At 34.0% G+C, this 27,473-nt stretch overlaps 3 protein-coding genes across 3 annotated transcripts; all 3 read left to right on the top strand.

Annotated features, from left to right (window-relative positions):
- Positions 1-6,361: 6,361 nt before the first annotated feature.
- On the top strand, positions 6,362-8,872 carry LOC112755050 (GRAS family protein RAM1). Its single transcript, XM_025802939.3, has 2 exons — positions 6,362-7,385; positions 7,613-8,872. Exons 1-2 carry the CDS (start codon positions 6,498-6,500, stop codon positions 8,729-8,731), a joined length of 2,007 nt encoding a protein of 668 aa, XP_025658724.1. The 5' UTR covers positions 6,362-6,497; the 3' UTR covers positions 8,732-8,872.
- A 1,269-nt stretch (positions 8,873-10,141) lies between these two features.
- Positions 10,142-11,746, top strand: LOC140180245 (inositol-tetrakisphosphate 1-kinase 2-like). The gene is made up of 2 exons (XM_072220697.1): positions 10,142-10,476; positions 11,737-11,746. Exons 1-2 carry the CDS (start codon positions 10,142-10,144, stop codon positions 11,744-11,746), a joined length of 345 nt encoding a protein of 114 aa, XP_072076798.1.
- Positions 11,747-12,852: 1,106 nt separating this feature from the next.
- LOC140180244 (uncharacterized) lies at positions 12,853-19,478 on the top strand. The gene is made up of 3 exons (XM_072220696.1): positions 12,853-13,041; positions 13,094-14,167; positions 19,074-19,478. Exons 1-3 carry the CDS (start codon positions 12,853-12,855, stop codon positions 19,476-19,478), a joined length of 1,668 nt encoding a protein of 555 aa, XP_072076797.1.
- The last annotated feature ends 7,995 nt before the right edge of the window (positions 19,479-27,473 follow it).

The raw sequence follows: 27,473 nt of genomic DNA, 5'->3' as shown, positions 1-27,473 counted from the left end.
AGCTTCACATAAGCAAGAGTGAACGTTTTCCTTAAGCTAATTGGATCCTAAAACATCAAAGAGCAAAGAAATTCAATACCTCCACTTAATTTTCCAAAAATTGGAGAAGAAGAGGTTGAGAATAAAAGAATGAGTTATCTATGAAATTGTTTCGATAGAAATGTAGAGCTCAACGCGGTGGACGTGTGGCCACAAACGGTGCGGCAATCGGAGCTCAGACGGAGAAGTTACGGCAAATTGGATTTACCATCAACGTATGGGTTTCCCTCCTTTCCTCTCCTGGAAAGCTTCCTGCGCCGTTATGAATGTGGGGAGAAAGAAGAACTCGTGGCTCTCTTTTTAATTGCTGGGCCGGTTGGGCCCACGAATTCGGTTTGGGTCCAGTTTAATCGGTTCGGTTTGTTCGGTTCAATCTTAGACCGATTTTTTTGAAATTAGTGTCAAAATTCTCGTTTCGATGAGTTCTATTCTAATTTAATATTATTTTTTACATTTCTAATCTTCCTTATTAAAAACTAATTTATTGACTAATTATCTACTAATTTATCAGGGTTTACACAATTCTTCTCTTTGCCAACCTAATTCTTCATAACAAGTCTAAACACTTTGCCCTTAATCAATCCTTTGTTTGAAACTGTGTAACCAGAGGAAATTTTTTTAACATATTCCAACTCAAGATCAATTAACTGACATATTAACTAAATCTCTCTCAGTTATAGCTTTTTTTAAAACTTAGAAGCTTATTTAAAAGTCTTTGATGCAAAGTCATAGGAGGCCCTTATTTTGAGGGAGCATGTCAGTGTAGTATATATAAAGCTTTCTCTAATTAGTAAGTAGTTATACCAGCTCAAGTTTAGTTAGTTATATCTTCAACTAATTTGTATCATCACATCCTTTGTACAACACTCAGCTGCTATAAATATCAGCATTTACCCATATGTAACTAACTTTTTACAATTATAATGTAGTTTTTTTCTCTCTTTCTTTTTTTTGTTCTCTCTGCTCATTTTCTCTCTCCCTTTATACTTTGATTTCTTCTTCTTTACCAGGCTACTGATACTTTTTAGGGTTTTGTGGTTGCCCGTAATTGTTACTAATTATGGGTTTAGGATGGGTTTTTGAACCTCAAAAAATGCTAAATCACGAGTTTAAATAAATTTTATGGTATCCAAAAACAATAGTAAATCGTTTTTCTTGATAGGAATTATGAAAAATGTAAACCTTGCTTAGTCCCACCATTTACATTATAATAAAGAGGACAAATATATAGTGCAACTTTATTTAGGATATTTGTGCAAAATTGTTTCTAAGATGATATATTTGTATAAATTACCCTATATTTATGTTATGAAATAGAAGTATATCATGGAATAAAAGCCGACAAAAGTAATTAAATTCAAATAAATAAATTAGAAGATGACGGTTTGGATTTTTTCACTTTACAAATTAACAAAGAAAGTTTAATGAAAAATCAATATTTTGTTAGTTAATATTAACTTATTTTTTTATGTTAATAATATCTAATATCTTTTTTATTCTCACCATTTAGAATATTTAAGATTTAGATTTTAGGTTTAAGATTTAGATAAAATTTAGAATTTTAATGTTTATTTAAGATTTAAGATTTAGATTTTAAAATTTAAGATTTATAATTTAAAGTCTAGAATATTTAGAGTGAGTGTTCATAATGGGTGGCCTAGCAATAATGGGTGAAGTTGTTATGTTGTTAAGAATGGTGATGAGAGGACAAAGAAAAAAGAGGTAAAAATAAAGATGGTACATATAAGAATTAAAAAAAATTAAAAAATGTTTAAATTTGTAAAGTTTGTTGATGGAATGTTTGATTTCTAGTGGGATTTATTAATAAATATATGGTCTTCCCTTTCTAGGTGGCATCACAGCATCATCACTCAGTCACCGAAAACACACCCTAGCTTGCTGAATATGATGTTCATAAAATATTTAACTAATGTTATCATTCATTTCTTGTTTTGTACAATCCTCTAGTTCACGTTTATTTTAATTTCTTGGAAATTAAGTCAAACTTACATTTTATATTGATGGTTTAACTTACATATATACAAGGTACCTGTGTTTTAAAGTTTGAAACAGTGAAAAAAAAAAAGCCCTAAACGATAAACCAAATTCCATACCATGAAACAACTGGTAAGAACGATGCTATATGAACTCTTTAGACCTTATGAGGATAGCCAAAAACCTCCGGAGCATGATGCATGGGAACTCATCAAACTTTCATGCTGATTTGGTAGTATATCGTGAGAGTAACCAACAAGTCTTGACATTTTTATTTGATAGATTCAGCAAGTTCTATGAAGAGAGTAAAATTTTTCCAACAAAAGATTCTATATACATGTCTCAATGTATATATACATATAACGAATGCATGATCCATTGTCCCAATTTTATGTTAGGTTTTGTTAGGTAGGTAATGACTTTTGTAAACAATGTGAACAATATAATGAACTTTAAAATTGGTCCAATAAAATAAAAACACACTACACCCCTAAAGAAAGCACAAGTGAAAAAAGAAAATTACCATATATATATATATATATATATAAGTGTATTGTTCACTAAACTCATTATCTCCCTACACTTTTTTTTTATGTTTCATGCCATTAAAGATAAAATATATATATATATATATATATATATATATATATATATATATATATATATATATATATATGAAAAATAGCAAATATAAAATAGATCTACCAAAATATAATATGTAGTTATGTACAATATAATAAGAACCAAATTAAATTGATTAGCCAGTTTGTTAGAAAATATGCATGTAGGCATGTAGTAGTATCTCCATAGAAGTAAGACAATAACAAAGAAAAGAAAATCAAGATTATTATTATTGTTGTACTGAAAAGTCCAAATATAAAAGAAATTATGATAAAGAGAAGGAGCCGAAAAAGGGGGAAAGGGTTAGGGACAAGCGCTTCATTCCTTTGGCAAATCCAAAGGAGCAGGGCGGCCCACACCGACGTTATATTCGACGACGTGTACTATGTCCCTTTTCTTGTCCTTTCTCTATTTCCTACCCTTCCTTAGCTTCCTTCAACAATCAAGAATTTGTCAACACACATCAATATTTTATTTTTCTTGCCCAATCTTTTCATCGCCAACTTTAATTCCTTCTGTATTTGCAAAAATAACACAATGCAACTCAAAATTTTATTCAAATCATGATACGTTAGTGAAAATATTTGAGAAAAAATTGAAAATCATTTTCTTAGAAATAATATTTATTTCTCAACTATTTTTAATTAATGTCAATTAATTTTTTTGAAATTATTTTATTTTTCTTAAATTCTAGACGTTAAATCATAAATTCTTAACCCTAAATTTAAATTCTAAATTCTAAATTCTAAATCTTAAATTCTCTAAGAATTTAAATTTTTTAAAATAAAAAATTGGCTAATGTTAATAAATTAAAATTAATTCTCTATATTTTTTCTTTTTAATTAACAACAACTAATATTCCTCTTTTTCTTTAAATTTTCCTTTTTATTCTCTTATTTTTATTCTTCTACTAGTTTGTTGGCTGATTGATGGTTAAAAAAAAGTTTAATTATTCTAACAAAACCATTTATGTAATTGTCAATGACTTATTAGTCAAGTGACAAAAACAATTAGGGAAGAAGTATTTATGGTCCACACCCATAATTGGGATATTCGCCAAAGCTATATAAATATAAAATAATGTAATTATCTACTATTTTAAAAATTATGAAAATATAAAGTCATAGTTTTTAATTTAAATAACCAGACTACAAAGGATTACCTACAATTTTTTGTGAGTAATCACAATAGGAAAACATAACAAAAAAGAAAAAAAGAAAAAAGCAAAACACTTGCTATACCACCTACAACTTTTTTTTTTTACCTTTTTAACATTGTAATTTTTTTTAATACTATGTAATAATTAAACTCAATAAGTTATTTGCCTCTGTCAATTTATTCTTGTATAATATAATTATATTTCAAAATCAATTTATTTATATAATATAATATCAAATATTTTGGTTAAAAAATTACAGTTTTAATGACAAGGAAATATATAGTTGTTTAATGTTTGAAATATAAAATATTTTTATAATTATTTACACAAACTAATATATATAATTTCAAGAAGTTGCTTATTATTATTATTATTATTATTATTGTTATTCTTATTATTATTATTGTTATTATTGTTATTGTTATTAGAGAGAGGATATTGCCGCATTTTTTTCTGGCTAATCACATACACACCTATTTTGTTGTTATTTCTAAAATGTCCCTCATTAATATTTTGTTGATCACTTTGTCTATTGCCGCTCTATTTGATTTACCTTATTTTTATTCTATTTTAATAACAATCATACTAGATGTATAATAAAATTAACTACTAAAATTAACTATTAATATAAAATATATATTAAAATGTAAAATATACATTAAAATTAAGTTAAATAACATATGTATACATTTATGTGTATTTGTATATAAATAAAAAGTAACTGATTTTAATAATTTATTTTAATGTACAAATATTATTTTTATTTTAATCATGTATTACTTTGTTACCTTTTCTTGCTAACTTTGATCTTATATTATATGTTGTAATTTGGAATTTATCTTATTTAACTAGGAGTTGTTTAATTTATACAGTTTAGAGGAAGATGGAATAACGACTTCTTCTACATTCCTACTTGAGATCAATGAACATAAAAATGAGAAATAAAAAATTTGCAAGACAAATATACTATGCCCATGCAAATTATTTGTCAACTACTACATATTACATATTTGCAACTCTAATTATAGAAGGTTTATTTCTTATATCAATGATTAATCTTATTAGATGCATATTTATTTATTAATTATTTTATATGGTATTTTCATTGCCTTTAAATAATTGGTATATTATAATTTTCATATGCTTTGCTTCCGGTTCTGACTGATAAAGCATGATGGACTCATATAACTTTATATTATTTTCTTAAAAAATAGTCATATTTAAGGTAACTATTTGTATGTGATTATCTATTTTGTTTTATGATAAAATAATCCATATTTTTGTTTATATCATTCATGTATTATACTATATATTTTTGGTATACATCGCTCGGTTTCCAAATAGTACTTTTCTCTTGGAGTTACAACATAAAATATAACTTATTATTATTGAACAAATATATATTATATGAGGACTATGCCATCATTGTTTCTGTTTTGCCAAATGAGTATTATGTTTTTATTTGATCCTAATTGACGATAGTTATTCAAATTTAATCAAAATACAAACTTTTGAGCTAATTTTTGTATATTTTTATTTATTAGTATTTAGTATTAATTAGTATAACTTTTTAAATGTGAGGTTGGCAGTAGAAAATTTCCATTATTCCTTTTAGTAATTTTAAGATAAATTAAAATAAATTAGAGAGAATATAATGTGGCATTAACCACAAGTAAAGGATGTGACAATAACCTCTCTTCTATGAACTTAATTGAAACATCTTTTTATATTACTAGATGAGTATATAACTCACATATAAAATGTATTGAATATTCTATCAAAAATTATGTATCTTCTTTGAATATGACAAAAATATAATATCACAAAATAATTCTCTTACTCTTATAATTATGTATTTTAATTGCAAGTTCCAATTAACCAAGATGCCTTGATGGATCTTCCTTCCATTCATTTTTATTATTTTTTTCTCTTTGTAATATCTTTTAATTCGATAAGTTAAGGATTAATTATCATAAATCAAAATTTTATTTAAAAATTTATTGTGGATAATAAATTTTTATATATAAGACAAAATTTAAATTTAAGACACTTATTTAAGCCCATTAATAAACTAATTAACTAACAACTATCTCGGCACAAGTTGGTTTCCTTTCATTTTTATTAATAAATTGGCTAATGGATTCCCTATGATTCCCATAGTTCCCTATGTGAGTAACCTTGTAAAAAGGTGGGCCGGCCCATAGAAAGTAGACCCTCCCAAATGTTTGTCCTTTATTGCCACCTCAACTATTCCAAAGCCTTTTGGCTATAACAGTTAAAACAGGTTAGCAAAATGACAAGAATGAAGCCTCAAAAGAACCAGCTAGCATTATTGTGCCAAGACATGAAATGGAGCTTTATTCAAAAACAAACCTCCAATCACAAAAGGATTTGGAATTAGGTTTTGTCTCTTGTGTTCCCACTCCACTGCCTTTCATGCAAAATCTGTAATACTAAGTAGCTGACAAAACTCACCTCAACAATAAGAAGGGAGAAAATAGAGTCTTTGCTCTTTCCATATACCAACCAAACTCCATAGCCCATAGGAATAGCACACTACAGAGATCATCATATCTTAAAACATTCTCCTGTTGAGAACTTTACATTGAAAAAAACCCTAAACCCTAAATCAAAACCACGAAATAACCAAGAAAAAGAGCAAAGGGCAAAGTAGAAGCAAAAAATGATCAATTCACTATGTGGAAGCTCAGTGTCTCTCAAAAGTGAGAATTCAAGCACAAAGCTACAGCCCACTTCTTCAAATGACTCAGTTTTACAATCAAATAAGAAAAACAATGCTACACAATCCTCTGTTGATTTATTAGAACAGAATAATAACAGTACCCTAACACCACCAAGCTTAAACCTTCCAGGACTCAAATTTGACCTTGATGGAGATGTTGAAGTCCAATCACCAGATAGTTCAATGTGGGAATCCTTTTTCTCTGATCAGTTAGATACTGATTTCATGATGTGTTCCCCAGTGAGGAATGTCCCTTCCCCACAACAAGCCTCAACTTACAATTGCAATTACAATTACGCTCATTCAGTGCAAGCACAAAGCTTTTCCGGCTGCTCTCCGCCGCGGTTTTTGGCCCAAATCGGCGCCTATAATAGTAGCGGTGGAGGCGGCGGAGGAAAAGGGAAAGGGCTTAGTCCACTCCACAGGGTGTTCAACTCACCAAACAATCAGTACATGCAGCATGTTGAGAATCTTTCACTGCCTGCAATTGAGGAGTTCTTGGAAGAGTTTCAACAAGGGGAATACTCATCGATAACCGCCGCAAATAACAGCAGCAAAGTTGGTGACGGTTCTGATATTGTTGGAAGTTCTTCTGAATGCTTTGAGTTGGGGAATTTGATTCCTTCGGCGAGTGAAGAGTCGTCGGTGCAAGAGAATGAGATCTACCATCACATGGGTTCCATGGTCAGTGCATCGCTTTCCCAAGCGTTGCAACAAGAACGATATCATGAGAAGCAACAGAAGCAACAAGTACAACAACAACAGCATCCACACTCACATCAACACCATCAAAATTTGATGGTTCCTATTCCACTTGGACTAGAACAGGTAGTAGTATAATAAATTTTTATTCAATTCCTCATCCTTCACCTACAATCTTTAAATTTTCTTAGTTAATTTCACTTAATTCATTGTCAAATTATCTTTATCATACATGTCTACTGGTTTGTATTTAATTCAAGAAAAAAATTAATTATGATCTTTCTAAACATGAAGTTATTATTTTCAATTTTAGTATTGTGGTTGTCCCTTGAATTGTGTGTTATGATGCATAGGAACAAGAGAGTGGGTTGCAACTGGTGCACCTGCTTCTAGCATGTGCAGAGGCAGTGGCCAAAGAGGAATACATGCTGGCAAGGAGGTACCTCCAACACCTCAACAGAGTCGTAACACCCCTTGGCGACTCCATGCAACGCGTCGCTTCATGCTTCACTGAGTCTCTAACCGCAAGGCTAGCCACAACATCCACCTCCAATAATGCCAACCCCACACCTTCCTCCACTTTCCCACACTCAAACTCCATGGAAATCCTCAAGATCTACCAGATCGTCTACCAGGCCTGTCCCTATATCAAATTCGCCCACTTCACTGCCAACCAGGCCATCTTCGAGGCCTTCGAGGGCGAAGAGCGGGTCCACGTCATAGACCTCGACATACTCCAGGGATATCAGTGGCCCGCCTTCATGCAGGCCCTGGCCGCCCGATCTAGTGGTGCTCCATTTCTGCGGATCACCGGGGTCGGGCCTAGCATCGAGTCTGTCAAGGAGACAGGCCGATGCCTCACAGAATTGGCCCACTCGCTACGCATCCCTTTCGAATTCCACCCCGTCGGGGAACAACTGGAGAATCTAAAGCCTCACATGTTCAACCGCCGAGTCGGCGAAGCGCTGGCCGTTAATACCGTTAATCAGCTCCACCGTGTCCCCGGTAACGCCCTCGGCAACTTACTCACCATGATAAGGGACCAAGCACCGAGCATAGTGACTCTAGTCGAGCAAGAAGCTAGCCATAACGGGCCTTATTTTCTTGGGAGGTTCTTGGAGGCATTGCATTATTATTCTGCGATTTTCGATTCCTTGGACGCGACGTTTCCACCGGAATCGGCGCAGAGGGCGAAGGTGGAGCAGTACATCTTCGCGCCGGAGATAAGGAACATCGTGGCGTGCGAGGGGCAAGAAAGGGTGGAGAGGCATGAGAGGCTCGAAAAGTGGAGGAAGATCATGGAAGGGAAAGGGTTCAAAGGGGTTCCACTGAGTCCGAACGCGGTGACTCAGTCGAAGATCTTGCTGGGTCTGTATTCTTGCGATGGATATCGGCTTACTGAGGACAAGGGTTGCTTGCTTCTTGGCTGGCAGGATAGGGCCATAATTGCTGCATCGGCTTGGCGCTGCTAACTTCTAATAAACCAATGCATGTTGCTTTCATATTTCATCTATCTCATCAATACTTTCATATGTACACAACTGCACACACAACATTTTGTCATAGCTGCACGGGATGCCGGAAGAAGGGAAAATAGGTGCCCATATCATATCTATTCATAAATTATATGAGTCAAGATAGTATTTAGATACTTAACATTTTTCCTATAAATAGGTAGATGTTCATCATGATATGGTGGTTTTTGCATGCATGGATGGGTTGAATACTTGAATGTTAAAGAAGAAATGAAAAGTCTTTCTATTCTGTTAGAGGAAAGGAGAATTGTTTAGCTACTGTTTTTTTAATGTTTGACATCTTAAAATTATTATAAAAATTTATTTGAAAGATAATAAACAAATCAGAATAAAATAATTTTATAAATAATAGAGTAATATTAGATAAATATTATAAATAATAAGTCTGTAGTTATTATTAGGGTCGCCGCCAGTCTCATCTTCCACTTCCTCTGCCTCTCCCGCCGTGACGTCAGTTTCGGTAGGGAATTCAACCTCTTTTCCGCTATTACTAACTACCAACTTTTTTCTCTTTTTGTTTCTTGTATATTTTTTTTTAGTGTTTGCTACCGTACGATCATAAATTCATACGTACCGATACGTTTAAAATATAGACAAAACACAATAAGACATGTGGAATTTATTTTTTACGTCAGCATTTAATTTTTTCTTTTTTAAATAAATAGTATATCACTACTTTTACTAAAACACTCTTTTAATTAAATAAAAATAAAAAACATTTATTTATTTAATTTTATAAAAAGACTTAAACATTTTTCCTTTATTTGATTAAACAAAAAGGTGGATACTACAATGAAGATGGCAAAAATATCTTCTCATGAAGATGCTTTGGTTAAAAGTGTGGTTTATTTATTTAGCCACACTTTAAACAAAAACAACACTTTTATAAATATCAAAATCTAACCATACAATCCATCATCCAAAGGTCAAAAAGAAATATACTCATATGAAGACAATTATGCCATCTTCATTGTAGTATCCACCAAACAAAAATATCCTTTTAAATTAATCAAATTTTAGAATTCAATTAATTATAATTTTATAATTTCAAATAATTAAAACAACAAAACAAAAACATATTAAAAAAATAAAAAATTAAAATTATTCTCCTATGTTAAACATATTAAAAAAAACAAAAAATTAAGATTATTCTTAGTCCCAATCGACATCAACAAGCCCTTGATCCAACAACACCCTCATTTTCATTTCCATTGCATCATTCAAAAGCTCCAACCCAAACATTGGAACAACCTTAACTTTCACGAATACCTGTCCATACATGGCGCCACCACCACCATCATCATTGATCCCCCACACCTCGTTCAGAAACTCCAAAACCGCGTTTCAATGCTTGATTCCGCGTCCCACTTGCCACTTTCGCTCCAAAGCGCCACCGTTGGTGTTCCGTACCAAGTGGTAGTTGATGATGAGAAGAAAACTAAGAACTCAGTGGAGGAAATGGTAATGGGTTCGAATTTGAGGTTTCCAGTTATCGCAAAGCCATTATATGCTGATGGAACCATGAAATCTCACGAGCTTTGCTTGGTTTTCGACGCCCAAGGGCTCCGAGAAACGTTGAACAAGAACGCCGGCGGCGGCGCTGCCACCACGGTGGTGCTTCAAGAGTTCGTGAACCATGGTGGCGCTGTGTTCAAGGTTTATGTTGCTGGGGAACATGTAAGGTGCGTTAAGAGAACGTCCTTGCCTAACATACTAAGAACAATTTTGGTTTTTTTATTTTTTTATTATGTTTAACACAGATAAAGAATAATTTTGATTTTTTATTTTTTTAATATGTTTTTGCTTTGTTATTTTAATTATTTGAAATTATAAAATTAAAAATAATTAAATTCTAAAATTTGATTAATTTAAAAAGGTATTTTTGTCTAATCAAATAAAGAAAATATGTTTAAGTCTTTTTATAAAAGTAAATAAATAAATATTTTTTATTTTTATTTAATTAAAAAGGTGTTTTAGTAAAGTGGTAATATACTATTTATTTAAAAAAAAAAATTAAATGCTGACGTGGAAAATAAATTCTACATGTCTTATTGTTATTTGTCTATATTTTAAACGTATCAGTAAGTATGAATTTATCATCGTACCGTAGCAAACACCTTTTTTTTTTTCACTACTAAATCAGAAAGCAAATGGGATATATGAAATGATCATTTTATACTATCTTGACTCGTGTTCTTATTGATTTTTAATGCTAAAAAGTAAAACTGTGATACTCGTTTTTATTAGTCCACTGTAGCATCGTCATTATATTGTGTTTGATCAGCATATTTTATGTCGAGTTTTGCGAATATATTTTGTTCAAATTAAGAATTAATGTTGTTAATTTCATTGCTTGTTTCAGTTCAATAGAATCATTTTCATGTATCCAAGCAGGAGTACGTATTCCTCATCTGACGTCCCATAAATTTATCCACGTTCTGCTAGAATTTTATTATGCTGCCTCTATGGTTATATCTTTCTTTGTCTTTTTTCGTCAAAGTCTTTTTCATCTTCTTCTACTATCTTCTCTTAATTTCTTTCCTACTTAGTTCTCTAATTTTCGTTTTCTCTCCCAATTCATTCCTCTTTTAATTCTTTCCATTTTCTAATTCACTCAATCCATATATCTTATTTTCGTCTGTAATCATTAAATACCAATTATGATTTTCGCTACACCATGAGCAACAAATCAGAGACTCTCATATAATTAATAGTGATCAGGAGGATGATTTGATCGTTTTAGCTTATGAAGATGTTTCTGAAAGAATTCAAGCCTGTACACGGAAGGAGCTCTCTATGCAATATGGAATAAACCAGAAGGATTTAGAGTAGTCGAAAATCCAGGAATCAGTTTCAATTTTTCTTTGAGAATGACTCTGATGTGACTCAAATTGAGAGGGTTCGCCTTGGTTATTCAAGAGTTTTGTTATTCATGTTCGCAGATGGAAGTAGTCAATAAACATGGAGGATAATCACATCTCTTCTTTTCCTGTATGGGCACAATTGTGGGGATTGCCTGAACAATACAAAACGCTTGAGGTTGTTCGAAAATTGGGTGGGAGACTTGGTCAAATTGAAGATGTTGCTCTATTTGAAGTTAGAGGCAAAGATACATGCATAGTGAAGCCTAAAGTGGAACTGAACAATGATAAAAGAGTGAGGGATACACTGAAATTGCTTGATCCTAATCAGAAAATGCTGGAAATTGGAGTACACTATGAACGTATAGGTGTGTTCTGTACTTATTGTGCAAAATTAGGGCATAAATCTAAGAACTGCCAATTTTTTATTGATGATTCTGCCCAAAACAATATCAAGGAAGATAGAGTTGGTGAATGGCTTAAGGCAGATCAAGTCGGTAGGCGTTTAACTGAAAAGAGAGCTTCCTTCAATCCTAACCAACCTCGAGATGGTTCTATTCCAGCTCAACCGAAGAAAAAATCTCCACCTGCTTGGCTTTTTGATAGTTTCTCAAAAAATGAGTGTGCAAGATGATTAGAAAAAATAAAATAATGAAAATATTGCTGCCAATTCGGATTCTAGAGCAGAAAATGAGGGTGAATAAGAAAACACAGGTACGGCTACTGATATTAATTCTTCTTCTAATGCTTTATTGTAGATATCATATCCCATGAATAATGTCCAACACAATAACAATGTCATATCCAAGCTTAAAAAGGAGAACAAAAAGCCAAACCTGAAACAACTTGCCAGAAAGTCTGTCATAGATTTCAAACGAATGAGTGGAGGTAATGGTACTAAAGATATTTCAAAGAAAATTTGTCTCAATGATATTGTCTCTGATGCTATGACGGTGGAGGGTGCCAGCCTTCAAGTGGCACCCAAAGCAATATGAAACTGCTCTCGTGGAATTGTCGGGGTTTGGGGAGAGCCTGACAATCCACAATCTTAAAGGGATTTGCAAATCCTACTCTCCCGAGGTTGGTTTTATCTGTGAAACAAAAAATCAATCTCGACAAGTTGAAGGAAAACTAAGATCTTGTGGTTTCAAGGAATGGTTTATTGTGGATTCGGATGGATTATCAAGGAATTTGGCAATGGCATGGAGGGATGGTTGCACTGTTCAGATTTTACAGCATGGTAGATTCTTCATTGTGGCATCAGTTCTGATAGCTGGTTCTAATGATCCCTATGGTGTTCTAGTTGTTTATCTCAGTTCAAATGATCAACATAGAATGGCTCAGTTTGCTGAATTAACTTCAGTCACCCAACAGTTCAATGGTAAGGTTGTGTTAATGGGTGAATTTAATGTCATTTCTAATCAATTGGAGAAAGCAGATGGGGGGTGCTAAATCTCCTTCTTCTATTGAAACCTTTAATAGTTTAATTGATGATAATTCCCTGATTAATATTGGTATGGTCGGAAGACCATTCACTTGGTCGAATAGACGAAGGAGTGATGAGTTGATACAGGAAAGACTGGACCGATTCCTGGTAGGAGTTGATTGGCAGCAACTCTATCCCAATGCAACGATTCTTAGACTGTCAGAATTAGGGTCGGATCACTCCCCTCTTCTCTTAGACTCTAATCCGAGAACTGGGAGATCTAGACGCCGATTCAAATTCCAAGAAAGATGGTGTTCCAATGATGAAATAAGGAAGATTGTTAGAGAGGTTTGGCACGAACAGCTTGATGGTTCAGCCATGTATATCCTAGCTCAAAAAATAAAGCGTTGTCAGCATAAGATTGTCAGATGGCAACAAGAACACAGATCTAATTCGAAGGTGGAGATTGATTTACTAAAGTCTGAATTAGAGGAACTTTATTTAGCAGGAATTCATGGAGACGACATCATTTCAGAAATAGAGGACAAACTTGAAAAAGCATTGCAAAATGAGAAATCTTATTGGAAAGATAAGTCTAGAGTCAAATGGCTCAAATTTGGTGATCAGAATACAACTTTCTTCCATCATAAATTTAGAAATCGAAACCGAAGGAATAAAATTTGGCAACTAACTGGCAGTGATGGTGAAGTGGCTACTTCAAATGCTAGTATTGCTTCTGTGGCTGAATATTATTTCAAGGACATCTTTTCCTCTACTTGTCATGAGAATCTTGAACCTCTGTTTACTGATTTTGAACCTAAGGTTACAGCTCACATGAATCGTAGGCTTCAAAGACCAGTGAATATGGAAGCAGTGAAATGTGTAACATTTAGCATTCATCCTCAAAGTGCTCTAGAAGATGATGGTATGATAGCAAAATTTTTTCAAAACTTTTGGAATATACTTAGAGGTGATGTGTTTCGAGCAGTAAAGAGCTTCTTTTCAGGGGGTAGAATTTTGAAGGGTTTTAACCACACTCAGATTTGTCTTATTCCCAAGATTTCTGATGCTAAAGATATGACTCAGGTAAGACCAATAAGCCTATCATCAGTCTTTTACAAGATTATCTCCAAAGTATTTGTACATAGACTTCAGAGTATGATGAATAGATTAATTAGCCCTACGCAGAGTGCTTTTATTAAAGGCAGATTAATCTCTGATAATATCCTAATTGCTCACGAATTTATGCATTATTTGAAGAAAAAAAAGGGGACTCGAAAATGAAATGGCGCTAAAATTAGATATGAGTAAGGCATATGATAGGGTGGAATGGCACTTTCTTTGGTTTATATTGGAGAAGTTTGGTTTTGACTCCCAGTGGATCATGTGGATTCGAGAATTAGTGATAACTGTTTCTTATTTTGTTATTGTGGAAGGACAACCCTATGGTTTCTTCAAACCAAACAGAGGTCATCGACAAGGAGATCCTCTATCTCCCTATCTTTTTCTTTTCTATGCAGAAGGTCTCTCCTTCTTGCTACACAAGGCAGAACAAAACAGATTAATTCAGGGTCTTCAGATACATAGGCGATGTCCCAAGGCCAACCACCTCCTCTTTGTTGATGATTCCATCTTATTCTGTAAGGCTAATCCTGAAGCATGTTCAAATATCCTGCATTTATTGAATTCTTATGAAAGCATCAGTGGCCAGAGGGTAAATCTTAATAAATCTGCTGTATTCTTTAGCCACAACACTCCCTCCACTACTCGTACACTACTGGCTAACTCTATGAATATTAATCATATTTGGGCTCAGGATAAATACCTTGGTTTGCCTTCTACAGTCTTTAAATAAAAAAAGGCTTCTTTTAGTATGATCAAAGAAAAGGTTCGAAAAAGAATCCAAGGGTGGAAGCGCAATCTTCTATCGTCAGGTGGTAGACACGTATTGCTTAAGGCAGTGGGAGAAGTTATTCCTATTTATACATTGTCTTACTTCAAGTTGCCTGATGGTTTAATTTTAGAAATTCACTCTCTACTTTCTCAATTCTGATGGGGACAAAAAGGTTCTGAAAGGCGGATGGCTTGGATTAGCTGGGACACTATGACTCGCCCACAAAGAGAAGGAGGCCTTTGATTTAAAGATCTCAGAATCCAAAATCTGGCATTTTTAGGCAAACAGTTTTGGCGACTCGTAACACAGCCTACTTCCCTATTATCCAAAATCCTAAGAGGTAAATACTTTAGCAATGGTAATGCTATAACGGTAGAAATTGGAGTCTTACCTTCTTGGGGATAGAGGAGCATACTAGCAGGCCGAAAGATTGTTGAAAAAGGGCTTAATTGGGCTGTGGGTACTGGAGAGAATATCCGAACTTTTGAGGATCCTTGGCTGCCTCTTCCGTATCCTTTAATGATTTCTGACATGCCAAATAAACAGACTATTTCTGAGTTGGTTCTGAGAGTTAAAAATCTAATTACTGAAGATGGGTATTGAAATCAGAATCTCATTCTAGAATTATTTCCCCAAGACGTTGCAAACAGGATTTTGTCAGTTAAAATTCAATAGAGTAGCGACAAATTGCAATGGGATTTGAACAAATCCAAGCAATATGATACAGCTTCAGGTTACAGAATTGACTATTTATTTTACCATCCGCCTCTGGAGATTTGCCCTAATTATATGTAGCAGAAAAAGCCGTGGATTGATCTATGGAAGTTGAACTTACCTCACAAAATCAAGCTATTTATCTGGAAAGCTCTCCATGGTCGGCTTCCGGTGCTTGCTCAGATTCATCACTGCATTCCATCTATATCACCAATATGCCCCTGCTGTCATAAAGCAACAGAAACAGTCACTCATTGTTTGATCAATTGCTCTAGAATTAAAGATATATGGTCTCAGAGTTATCTTCGTGACTGTCTTCCCCCTCAGAGTCCTAACGACTTTTGGACATGGTGGACTGCATCAACAGAGATGCTTAACCCATTGAAGAATGCTGACCGTAATCCTCAATTGCTTGCCATCATTTGCTGGAACTGTTGGAAAGCTCGCAACCAGTTGATTTTTGAAGGTTCTACTTCAATGCCGTCTGCCATTCTAGCAAGCTATGTCAAGTTGCTTCGTGAAATCCAAAGAACTCCCAGTTTAGGTCGTCATCTCCATGAGGCAAACTCTTAGTTGCATTCAATTTGATCTATCATTCTTTCTTCTTTAAAATTTTTCTTCGTTTTTCAACCACGCACCGTTGGACGAATACCTTCAATATAGTGTTTTTGAGAAATTCCCACATTTTATTATACTATCCTGCTTTTTGACATATTTATATTTCATTTTTCAATAATTAATAAAATATAACCTACTATCTTTAGAAAAAAAAATCATTTTCATATTATAAATTTTTCTTAAAAGAAAAATAGAATATCAGAGGTTATGTTTACGGTGAGATGGGATCCGGGGCAAGGATACACTCAGTATTTGGGTATGGAAGAAAATTAAAATAAATTGTGAATAATGCGGCTGGAAACTAGGCGAGATTTGTATGTTTAAAGGAAAAAAACTCGCTAAAATTTTATGTAAAATTGATGGTCATTATATAATAATTTAATTAAATTTATTAAATTATCTAATAATTGATATGAAAATATATGTATATAAATTTTCACTATATGAGCCTGTTAATTAATTTAGATTGGTTAGATAATGAACTCATTCATTTAGTTAAGTAAGTATTGTGTGCGTAGTAATTCATTAGTTGATGCAAACTCACATATTAGTCATTGTTTTCAAGGAAAATATTATGAGACACCTAAAAATGTTCCGCCAAAAAAGTGGAGATAAGCTAGTTTTTTTTTTTTTTTTGGGGTAATGTTTAAGAAAGACCTGGTTGTGCAAAATGGAGACCAAGAGCAATGACATAATGTAGACTATACAGACAACACCCATTTCTTTTGGGCTACGCATAAGTTAATATTTTTGGAAGGCACGCATTAGTTTTAGATAAGTTATGCATTCTATTCATAACGGGCTCATATGTTACAAAAGCCCATCCTATTTTCTGAGCGCTGGATAACTTAAGTTATAGCTCCTGTAATGTCCAAAAAAAAAAGTTATAGCTCATGTAAAAAATATAGTGATACCCGGAAAATGATTTTGTAACCTTTTTGTTTTGAAGAATGTTATCTAAATTATTTTTTTGAATAATTTTTTTGCACATTTTTCATTTTTAATATTAAAAGTAATTAATAAAAATTTTGTCTTTTATATATCATACAAGAAAAATAAACAAAAGAGATATGCACAAAAAATAATGCAAACGTTGCTTTTGTAACACCCTCACTATCAGAAATCACGTTTCCGGCTATGCTATTCTGATAGCAAGAAGTATTACGACTACTTTACATACTAAATATTAAAATAGGAGCCTGTGACTCGACAGTCGACACTATATCGCTGATTCCTTTGAAAACCGGAAATAAATACTTTATCTTAAGAAAAATACAAGCAGGCATATATTCATATACAAGATTTCTTCCATAATATCTCATAATATAATAAATATATAAAACATACAACTCCTATCCCTCTTACAAACTTGTAATAACAAAGACGAGGAAAAAAAATAATCTAATTAACACAACAACATATAAACCAAACGCAATATAACTCTTCTTAACGCTTCTTCATCCGGTTTCTGAAAAGGTAAAGCTGTAGGGGGTGAGAACCTAACCACACGGTCTCACCACAGAGTTTTAAAGTTGTCATAACAAGATATTCAATAAGAAAACTATTTTCAAGCTCAGTGATTATCAATGCCTTATGAATCTTTTAAAAATCCGAAACCTTTCCTTTCTTATAAGAAAATCTCAATCATTAACCAACCACGCAATCAAACAACACAATCATTAATTCAGTATCAAAGTTCATTCTCAAATGTAGTACACCAGGACAAACACAGGCAAGACAGACAAGGAAAGCACAAGTAGGTAGCAGTTACAACAAATAGTTCAAGTAGCAGTTAAGGACAGTTTAGCAATTAGGCAAACCAAAACAAGTTCAAACCCAAACAAAGCATACAAATGCATATGATGCATGCCTGTCCTATGGCTGATGAGGCTCATCTGTCGGTTATCCAGCCAACCCGACAAGTCTAAATTGTCTTTAGACTGTCCCCCGACGTGCATCCCCAAGAGTCTATGCATAGCTTTTTCTCAAATAATCAATATTGCTCAACGGGGGTAACATTCTTGGGAATTTATATAGTGCCCGGTCACACTTACGTCGTAGAGTCAATAGAGTATCGAGTTTTCAACCTGGTACACGTGGTGGCAAGCCACGGCACTTAATCCAGGGAACCTCGTATCTCAGATATTTCAAACCGGTTTTTATCCACAACCATACACCACTCATGCAATCAAGCACCCAATAATTCAGTCCAACAAACCATCACATCCATAAGACAAATATAATCACAGAAGTAAATCTTTTTGAATCAATATCTATTTATCACAACTCTGTAATGTAAAATAGATTTTAAGAAAAATCCTACCTCGACACGCGAAACCATAATCCAAACGCGTCAACTGAACTCGTTTCTCTCAGCCCAAAATCAACGGCAACTGAAGCCTCTACTCCGCTTGCTTTCCCAAAAGCAAAAACAGCCTCAATCGCTACATGTAAGCTCGGCTATTGATCCTTAACACATCAATATCGCAAAGACTTTAATACACATAACAGGACACTAACGCGGAGGTTTTTCGAAACGTAAATATTTACTATAAAAGAACACAGAGCAGCAACGATTTCAGCACCGGTTGGGCGGCTCCAATGGTGGCGCAGGACAGAAAAACTTGCAGTGACCATGTGATCATATATCCTGACACAGATAATCTCAGCAACCACCCTCACGGTAAAAACTAACTTAATAGACAAAGAAGCTGAAGCAAGCTTAGCGCTTACCACACAGATACAGACTTCAATGTGGGGTTCCAGGCGGCAGCGGTGTTGTCCGGCGACAGAGGCACGGCCAGAAGCTTCTGCAACGCCGGATCTGACATGGATGGCGCCAGCGACATGAGTGGCGACTGTGCGCAGCGGCTGGACGGGCGCGGTCCTCCCTTCCTCGCGGATCTCTCTCCTCTGCTTCACCCATGGACGACGGCAATGCTGACTCCCTTCAGTGATGACGACGGTGCTGACAACTATAGCAACGGCGACAGGCTTCACAGCGGGGACGACGACGGCGACAGGAACCCGCAAAAACGACGACGAACGCGAGGTCAGTGGCTCTCACCCGCAACGGCGGTGACGGCGTCTGGAGGTGGCGGCGCGACGGTAGCTGGGTGTCCTAGTGGCAGTGAGCTTTCCCCCTCCTCGGCGCTCTTTTCCTCCCTCTAGATCTCCCTCTTCTCTCTTCCCTTTCACCCTATTCTTTCTTCTCTGTCTCTGTTTATCCCTCTCTCCCTCAACGTTTTCTTTCTTTTCTTTCCTTTTTTTTTGTTGCTATATGCTGGGTCTGTTTGGAAGGAAGGGAAAGCTGAAAGGGGTAAGACGGCTGAAGGAAAAGGGAAAATTAGGGTTAGAGTGATATTTTGGGGATTTAGAGTTTTGGTAAAAATTAGGTATAGGGATAGTTTGGTAATTTTAATAAAATTGGAGCATAAAGTATTAATATTTGAAAAACTAATTCAATCTCTAAAATTACTTCTATTTATGGTATAAAAATACTAATTGATTCTCAATAAATTACTCCAATTGAAAATACACGGTAATATGATTAATTTTCTTTATCTTTAACTTTTAGTATTAAATGATATAAATTAAATTATCTAAAACCAAATCATATAAAATTCTTATTATTTCATAACTACCTATTTTATAATTTAAATATAAAAAATAATTCAATAATTATAAAATTAGGTAAAATTCTAATTAATTATCAAAACCTGATTTAATTTTTTATTTAATTAACTTTAATAAAATAATTTCTAATAATAAAATTTCTAATGAATAAATGAATTTAAATTAATTCATAATAAGATTTATTTGAAAATTCTGGGTCTTACATCCTACCCACCTTATAAAAATTTTCGTCCTCGAAAATTGATATAAAATATAAGAGATTTTTATATTACTCCTCTTGAACTTATTTAAAGAAGGTGAATTATATGGTAAAGATGTAAATTTACAGATTTTTTGTTTAATAGAATGAAAGAGTGATTAATAAAGGTTGGACCCACATTTTGAATAATAATAAAATAATAAATAATAACTATAAAAGGAATTATATTCTCTCTCTATACCATTCCAATATGTACAGTAGAGTGTCCCTTTAAAGAAAAGACGAAACGTTCTCAATATATATACATATAGTTTCAAATACCAGGATTTTCATATAAAAATATGAAGGGTATAAGTATGATGTGAAACAAGGTTACAAGATAGGCTTGATGCACAAAATTATATGTTTCAAACATGTGATGGTAAAACAAGTGCGATAAAAGGTTATAAAACGAGTTAGGATTAAAACAACGTGCTTAACGTTCGCATTTGATCTCACACCAACTTCAGAGATTCAATTATTCAAACTTTAACTTAACTTATTCCCTCCATCCTCAATCGTACTTCATCGAACAACTCATCTGAGGGTTTTCAACCTCGTCAAACACTTTGCAAATCTTAATGGTCACAAACCCAACATCAACAAAATCCTTTCACATGAAATAAGGTTCCACAACTCCCTGCAACGTCGTACATTTATAAATTTCACCTTTTGCGTCCACCAAACGTACCCTAAAGAATTAATGTGTCGTTTACTAAGTCCAATAGGCACACAAGATACCAAAACTAATCTTGAGTATACTCAGAAGGATAACAGACCTTACAAAAGAAAGAAAAGTAATAAGGATCGTGTTTGCGAGAATTTGAAAGAATTGTTGAAATTACAAGTAGACAAGGATAAACAAGTAATGAAAAATGTTGGAAAAAGGATCTACTGATAACTTTAAGGGTAACTCTTGAGTCGAAGAAATTCGATAGGATCAAAAAGATGAAAAACAACATAGTATTTTGAAATGAATTCAAGCTGAATCAAGAAATATGAGGTTTACAGAAGAAGAATATCCAAACCAAAAACAAAGTTTATAGAACTCAAGAGTATAGTTTAAAAATATTTTCAAATGCATTGTTCGTAAAGAATGGAAAACTTAAGGAGAAATTATTTCATGTTCTGAAAGAGAAAATGGGTAACAAACATCCTTCAAAAGATTAATAAAAGCGTAAATGTGGCATTATTTCAATATAAATTCAAGTGGAAATAGATTACACAAACTTTGTAAATGGAAAGACTAATTTGGCTAAGAGCTAAATTGTATTTTCTCTTTTTCAAGCATGTATGAAAACTACAATCTTGTTGGAAGAAAACTTGACATAAAGTTTTACTCATAAAAGAAAAGATGATGCATTACAATCAAACAGGTTTAAATCACATACAGAAATTTTCAGAGTATAAAGTAAAGGAGTGTAGGCTGAATTGAAAGCAATTTTATTAAAACTTTAATAGACGGTTATATCGCCCCGAAACAAGTTCAAATCACATCAAAGAGAGACACTGCTCAAGTAAAGCAATTCAAAGTCAGGGACAACTTTGCATAAGAATAAATCAAAACTTGTTTAAAAAGGTTTAAAACAAAACTCCAATAATATACTTGAAGTCACAACTTTATAAGGATGTTCAATAATATTAAGATGCGCTAAAAAGGAACTCAATAACTTAAAAAGTTGATTCAAAACTTAAATTTCTTCAAAAGAATTCAAAACTTCTTCAAAATGGTTCAAACCACCAACAAATAAGAATGGTCAAAAGTCATGAAGTATGCTGGAAGGAAGAATCAAAATGCAAATAGGAAAGAATTTTAATTTCAAAGAACTCCAATAGAAACCATAGAGGAAAACAGGGCAATTATTTACAAAATTCAAGAGAATCATCAAAAACGTAAATATTACGTCATGTTAAAACAAATTCAAGTCGAACTAGATTATGCAAGATTTGTGAAATGAAAATTAGTTAGGCTAAGGATAAAATTTTTCATCGAAAGCTTTGAAAGACTTTTTAGATAATCAAATAAGAATTTGCATAAAAACATAAGCTAGAAAATCAAGTTGTAATCCTAAGAAAGAATTTTGAATTTAAGAACTTCGATAGGAAGAATCAAGAGGAAGAACGATACTTTTATTTAAACCGGATTTGAGCTGAGGGAAAAAGAAGATTAAAAATCAATGGTAGCTTTTACAAAGAATGGATAATCTAAAGAAGGAATGAATTCATTTTCTCAAAAGAAATACAAAAAGTTTAAATAAGGTATTACATCAAAACATTCGTAGTTAAAATAAAATATGCAAAGTTTGTAAAATAAAATTTAATTGGGCTATGAATAAAATTTTATTTTATTTTGCTTTAATATTTTTTTTCAAGAATCTTGAAAAATACTCGGATGTAAAATCACATAAGAATACGTTTAAAAATTGTGATAAGGTTGAAAATAAATCAAATTGTAGTTAATGAAGGAAATTCAAAGTAGAAATTGTTTTCTATAGAAGAATAGGTGAAGCTTTATAGATAAACAGATTTAAACCATATAAAAAAATTTTAGAATCCACGTAGAAAAGTATATGCTAAATTTAAAAGTAATCTTATCCAAAAATTTGAAGGATGATTGGGAAACACAATTAAGTAAGAAAAAGATCAATTCAAAACTTTTTCAATCCAAAATAAGCTCAGATTACGTCAAGGAGATAAACAGATCACATAGAGAAATTCAAGGTCAGGATTTATGATGCCGAGAATTTAGAAGATAATCAAGAATATGGTAAGTTTAAGGTATACATTAGACATGAAGCAAAAGTATCAATTTACAAAGTGAGCTTAGTTCGAATCATAATTTTCAAGGTTCAAATCGCTCAAGATTTAAAGATCATGCATTATGCCAAAAACAAGTTCAAGATCAGATCAATGAGCACAGGATTCTTGAAGAAGAGTATAATCAATGGTAAAGACAGATGTTTTTAAAATACTCAAACAAATTCTTAAGAATACAATCAAATAAGATTATGGACGAATAATGAAATACGGTCGGAGAATGATCAATTATAGTTCAAGAAAGGAATCCGAGTCAAAGAACTTCAATGAGGATAGTAAACAAAAAAAGAAACGATATGCCAACCTAAGTGACGTAAACAAGAATCATAAATCGAAACCAAGCACGAAAAGCGAACCCTAGCATCCGCGAACCACGTGACTCGCATTACCCATTACTTATCAATTCCTTTTTGCCTATAACAACCTATTAACTTTCCCGTTCATATAAGCCATCAACATTAAGTTGGCCAGACTTAACATCAATAGATATGCAACGGTAAGCTAACAATGTTAATTAATAGGCAGTCATGTGCATAAAATTCTAATTCTCGTTATTCAAACAAGACCTACTACATGACAGACTCTCAGAGTATGCAATTGAAGCATAATCAGTCCATTCCCAAGGCTCTACAGGAAAGACCGCTCTGATACCATAATGTAACACCCTCACTATCAGAAATCACGCTTCCGGCTGCACTACTCTGATAGCAAGAAGTATTACGACTACTTTACATACTAAATATTAAAATAGGAGCCTGTGACTCGACACTATATCGCTGATTCCTTTGAAAACCGAAAATAAATACTTTATCTTAAGAAAAATACAAGCAGGCATAGATCCATATACAAGATTTCTTCCACAATATCTCATAATATAATAAATATATAAAACATATAACTCCTATCCCTCTTACAAACTTGTAATAACAAAGACGAGGGAAAAAATAATCTAATTAACACAACAACATATAAACCAAACGCAGTATAACTCTTCTTAACGCTTCTTCATTCGGTTTCTGAAAAGGTAAAGCTGTAGGGGGGTGAGAACCTAACCACATGGTCTCACCACGGAGTTTCAAAGTTGTCATAAGAAGATATTCAATAAGAAAACTGTTTTCAAGCTCAGTAATTATCAATGCCTTATGAATCTTTTAAAAATCCGAAACCTTTCCTTTCTTATAAGAAAATCTCAATCATTAACCAACCACGCAATCAAACAACACAATCATTAATTCAGCATCAAAGTTCACTCTCAAATGTAGTACACCAGGACAAACACAGGCAAGACAGACAAGGAAAGCACAAGTAGGTAGCAGTTACAGCAAATAGTTCAAGTAGCAGTTAAGGACAGTTTAGCAATTAGGCAAACCAAAACAAGTTCAAACCCAAACAAAGCATATAAATGCATATGATGCATGCCTGTCCTATGGCTGATGAGGCTCATCTGTCGGTTATCCAGCCAACCCGACAAGTCTGAATTGTCCTTAGACTGTCCCCCGACGTGCATCTCCAAGAGTCTATGTATAACTTTTTCTCAAATAATCAATATTGCTCAACGGGGGTAACATTTCCGGAAATTTATATTGTGCCCGGTCACACTTACGTCGTAGGGTCAATAGAGTATCGAGTTTTCAACCTAGTACACGTGGTGGCAAGCCACGGCACTTAATTCAGGGAACCTCGTATCTCAGATATTTCAAACCGGTTTTTATCCACAACCATACACCACTCACGCAATCAAGCACCCAATAATTCAGTCCAACAAACCATCACATCCATAAGACAAATATAATCACAAAAGTAAATCTTTTTGAATCAATATCTATTTATCACAACTCTGTAATGTAAAATAGATTTTAAGAAAAACTCATACCTTGACACGCGAAACCATAATCCAAACGCGTCAACTGAACTCGTTTCTCTCAGCCCAAAATCAGCGGCAACTGAAGCCTCTGCTCCGCTTGCTTTCCCAAAAGCAGAAACAGCCTCAATCGCTACATGTAAGCTCGGCTATTGATCCCTAACACATCAATATCGCAAAGACTTTAATACACATAACAGGACACTAACGCGGAGGTTTTTTGAAACGTAAATATTTACTATAAAAGAACACAAAGAAGCAACGATTTCAGCACCGGTTGGGTGGCTCCAATGGTGGCGCAGGACAGAAAAACTTGCAGTGACCATGTGATCATACATCCTGACACAGATAATCTCAGCAACCACCCACACGGTAAAAACCAACTTAATAGACAATGAAGCTGAAGCAAGCTTAGCGCTTATCACACAGATACAGACTTCAATGGGGGTTCCAGGCGGCAGCGGTGTTGTCCGGCGACAGAGGCACGGCCAGAAGCTTCGGCAACGGCGGATCTGACGGGGATGGCGCCAACGACATGAGCGGCAACTGTGCGCGGCGGCTGGATGGGCGCGGTCCTCCCTTCCTCGCGGATCTCTCTCCTCTGCTTCACCCATGGACGACGGAAATGCTGACTCCCTTCGATGACGACGACGACGCTGACAACTACAGCAACGGCGACAGGCTTCACGGCGGGGACGACGGCGGCGACAGGAACCCGCGAAGACGACGACGAACGCGAGGTCAGTGGCTGGCGCGACGCTTCCTCTCTCACCTGCGAGCTCTCTCTTCCCTCTTCGCGAACAGCGGCGGTGACGCTGTCTGGAGGTGGCGGCGCGACGGTAGCTGGGTGTCCTAGCGGCAGTGAGCTTTCCCCCTCCCCGGCGCTCTTTTCCTCCCTCCAGATCTCCCTCTTCTCTCTTCCCTTTCACCCTATTCTTTCTTCTCTGTCTCCGTTTATCCCTCTCTCCCTCAACGTTTTCTTTCTTTTCTTTCTTTTTTTTTTGTTGCTATATGCTGGGTCTGTTTGGAAGGAAGAGAAAGCTGAAAGGGGTAAGGCGGCTGAAGGGAAAGGGGAAATTAGGGTTAGAGTGATATTTTGGGGATTTAGAGTTTTGGTAAAAATTAGGTATAAGGATAGTTTGGTAATTTTAATAAAATTTGAGTATAAAGTATTAATATTTGAAAAACTAATTTAATCTCTAAAATTACTTTAAAATACTATTTGTGGTATAAAAATACTAATTGATTCTCAATAAATTACTCCAATTGAAAATACACGGTAATATGATTAATTTTCTTTATCTTTAACTTATAGTATTAAATGATATAAATTAAATTATCTAAAACTAAATCATATAAAAATCTTATTATTTCATAACTACCAATTTTATAATTTAAATATAGAAAATAATTCAATAATTATAAAATTAGATAAAATTCTAATTAATTATCAAAACCTGATTTAATTTTTGATTTAATTAACTTTAATAAAATAATTACTAAGAATAAAATTTCTAATGAATAAATGAATTGAAATTAATTTATAATAAGATTTATTTGAAAATTCTGGGTCTTACAGTTTTTCTTTTGGTTTTGGATAAAATTTTGTAGTTTTGTATTATATCAATTTTCTGTGGAATCCTATCATATCATTTAGAAATAAGTATGACTTTTTGTGATGATTTAGAAAAGTTGTAATCAGAAAAAAATATTTGATATTGTTTTATTTGTTTTAGTTTATAATTTAACATTTTAAATATATTTTCATTATATCGTTTTAAATTGTTATCAACAAAAAAATGACTAGTATGGTAATACTTGATAGATATGTTTAGGTTTTAGGATTTACAGAGTTAAAACTAACAGGACAATATTAATATTCATAGCTACACCAAAAAAAAAAGGTTTAAAATGATATTTATATTATGGCAGTTTTAAAGAATCGCCGTAATATTCGAGTATTATGACATTTTATGATACATAAAATGGTAGTTTTTGGTGATTTTGGCGGCTGAAACCGCCATTATCGGAGCACATTGTTTAAAAAAAAAAAAGGCCCAAACGAAAGAAAACCCCAAGAAGGAAAACCCTAACGCGCAATGCCACCACTGTCAAACCCGGAAATGGCGATTTGTGCTCTGCTCCGATGACGATCTGCACCAGCGACGACTCCGATGACGATCTACTCCAATGACTGCTCCGACGACGATTTTCTCCGCGTTCTCCTACGACGAGATTATTTGCTGTGAACTGAAATGCTCTGACGATCTCCTCTGGCTGTGCGTTCTCCTCTGGCAGTGCATTCTCCTCCTTCAGCGAGCTTCTATGATTTGGCTTCGATATGGAGATTTGTCGCCGCTCATCTCATCGCCGTCATTCATCTCTGCGCCATCGCAAGAAACACCGTTGTCGCTACCTTCTACGATCTGGTTTTCAATCTGGCTCATCTCCTCGCCGTGGCAACGCCGTTGTTGCTGCCTTCAACAAGCTTCCACAGTTTAGTTTCTCCATCTCTATCACTTCTAATAGGTAACTCTTCGTTCTTTTAGATCTACTTCATGCTCTAGTAGGAAGAAACAAAGGATGTTGGTTCTATTTTTTATTATTGTGTATT

The sequence above is a fragment of the Arachis hypogaea genome, chromosome 16, assembly GCF_003086295.3.
Source record: "Arachis hypogaea cultivar Tifrunner chromosome 16, arahy.Tifrunner.gnm2.J5K5, whole genome shotgun sequence".
NCBI lineage: Eukaryota > Viridiplantae > Streptophyta > Magnoliopsida > Fabales > Fabaceae > Arachis > Arachis hypogaea.
This window is presented reverse-complemented; position numbering and strand designations above follow the sequence as displayed.

What these genes read in the sequence shown, in the direction of transcription:
- LOC112755050 (XM_025802939.3), top strand. Translation starts at nt 6,498, where the DNA reads ATGATCAATTCACTATGTGGAAGCTCAGTGTCTCTCAAAAGTGAGAAT. An exon ending in TTCCACTTGGACTAGAACAG is followed by an intron (nt 7,386 to 7,612) that starts GTAGTAGTATAA and finishes TATGATGCATAG; the next exon opens with GAACAAGAGAGTGGGTTGCA.
- LOC140180245 (XM_072220697.1), top strand. Translation starts at nt 10,142, where the DNA reads ATGCTTGATTCCGCGTCCCACTTGCCACTTTCGCTCCAAAGCGCCACC.
- LOC140180244 (XM_072220696.1), top strand. Translation starts at nt 12,853, where the DNA reads ATGGCATGGAGGGATGGTTGCACTGTTCAGATTTTACAGCATGGTAGA. An exon ending in CCCAACAGTTCAATGGTAAG is followed by an intron (nt 13,042 to 13,093) that starts GTTGTGTTAATG and finishes TGGAGAAAGCAG; the next exon opens with ATGGGGGGTGCTAAATCTCC. An exon ending in ATGCTAAAGATATGACTCAG is followed by an intron (nt 14,168 to 19,073) that starts GTAAGACCAATA and finishes GTGGGGTTCCAG; the next exon opens with GCGGCAGCGGTGTTGTCCGG.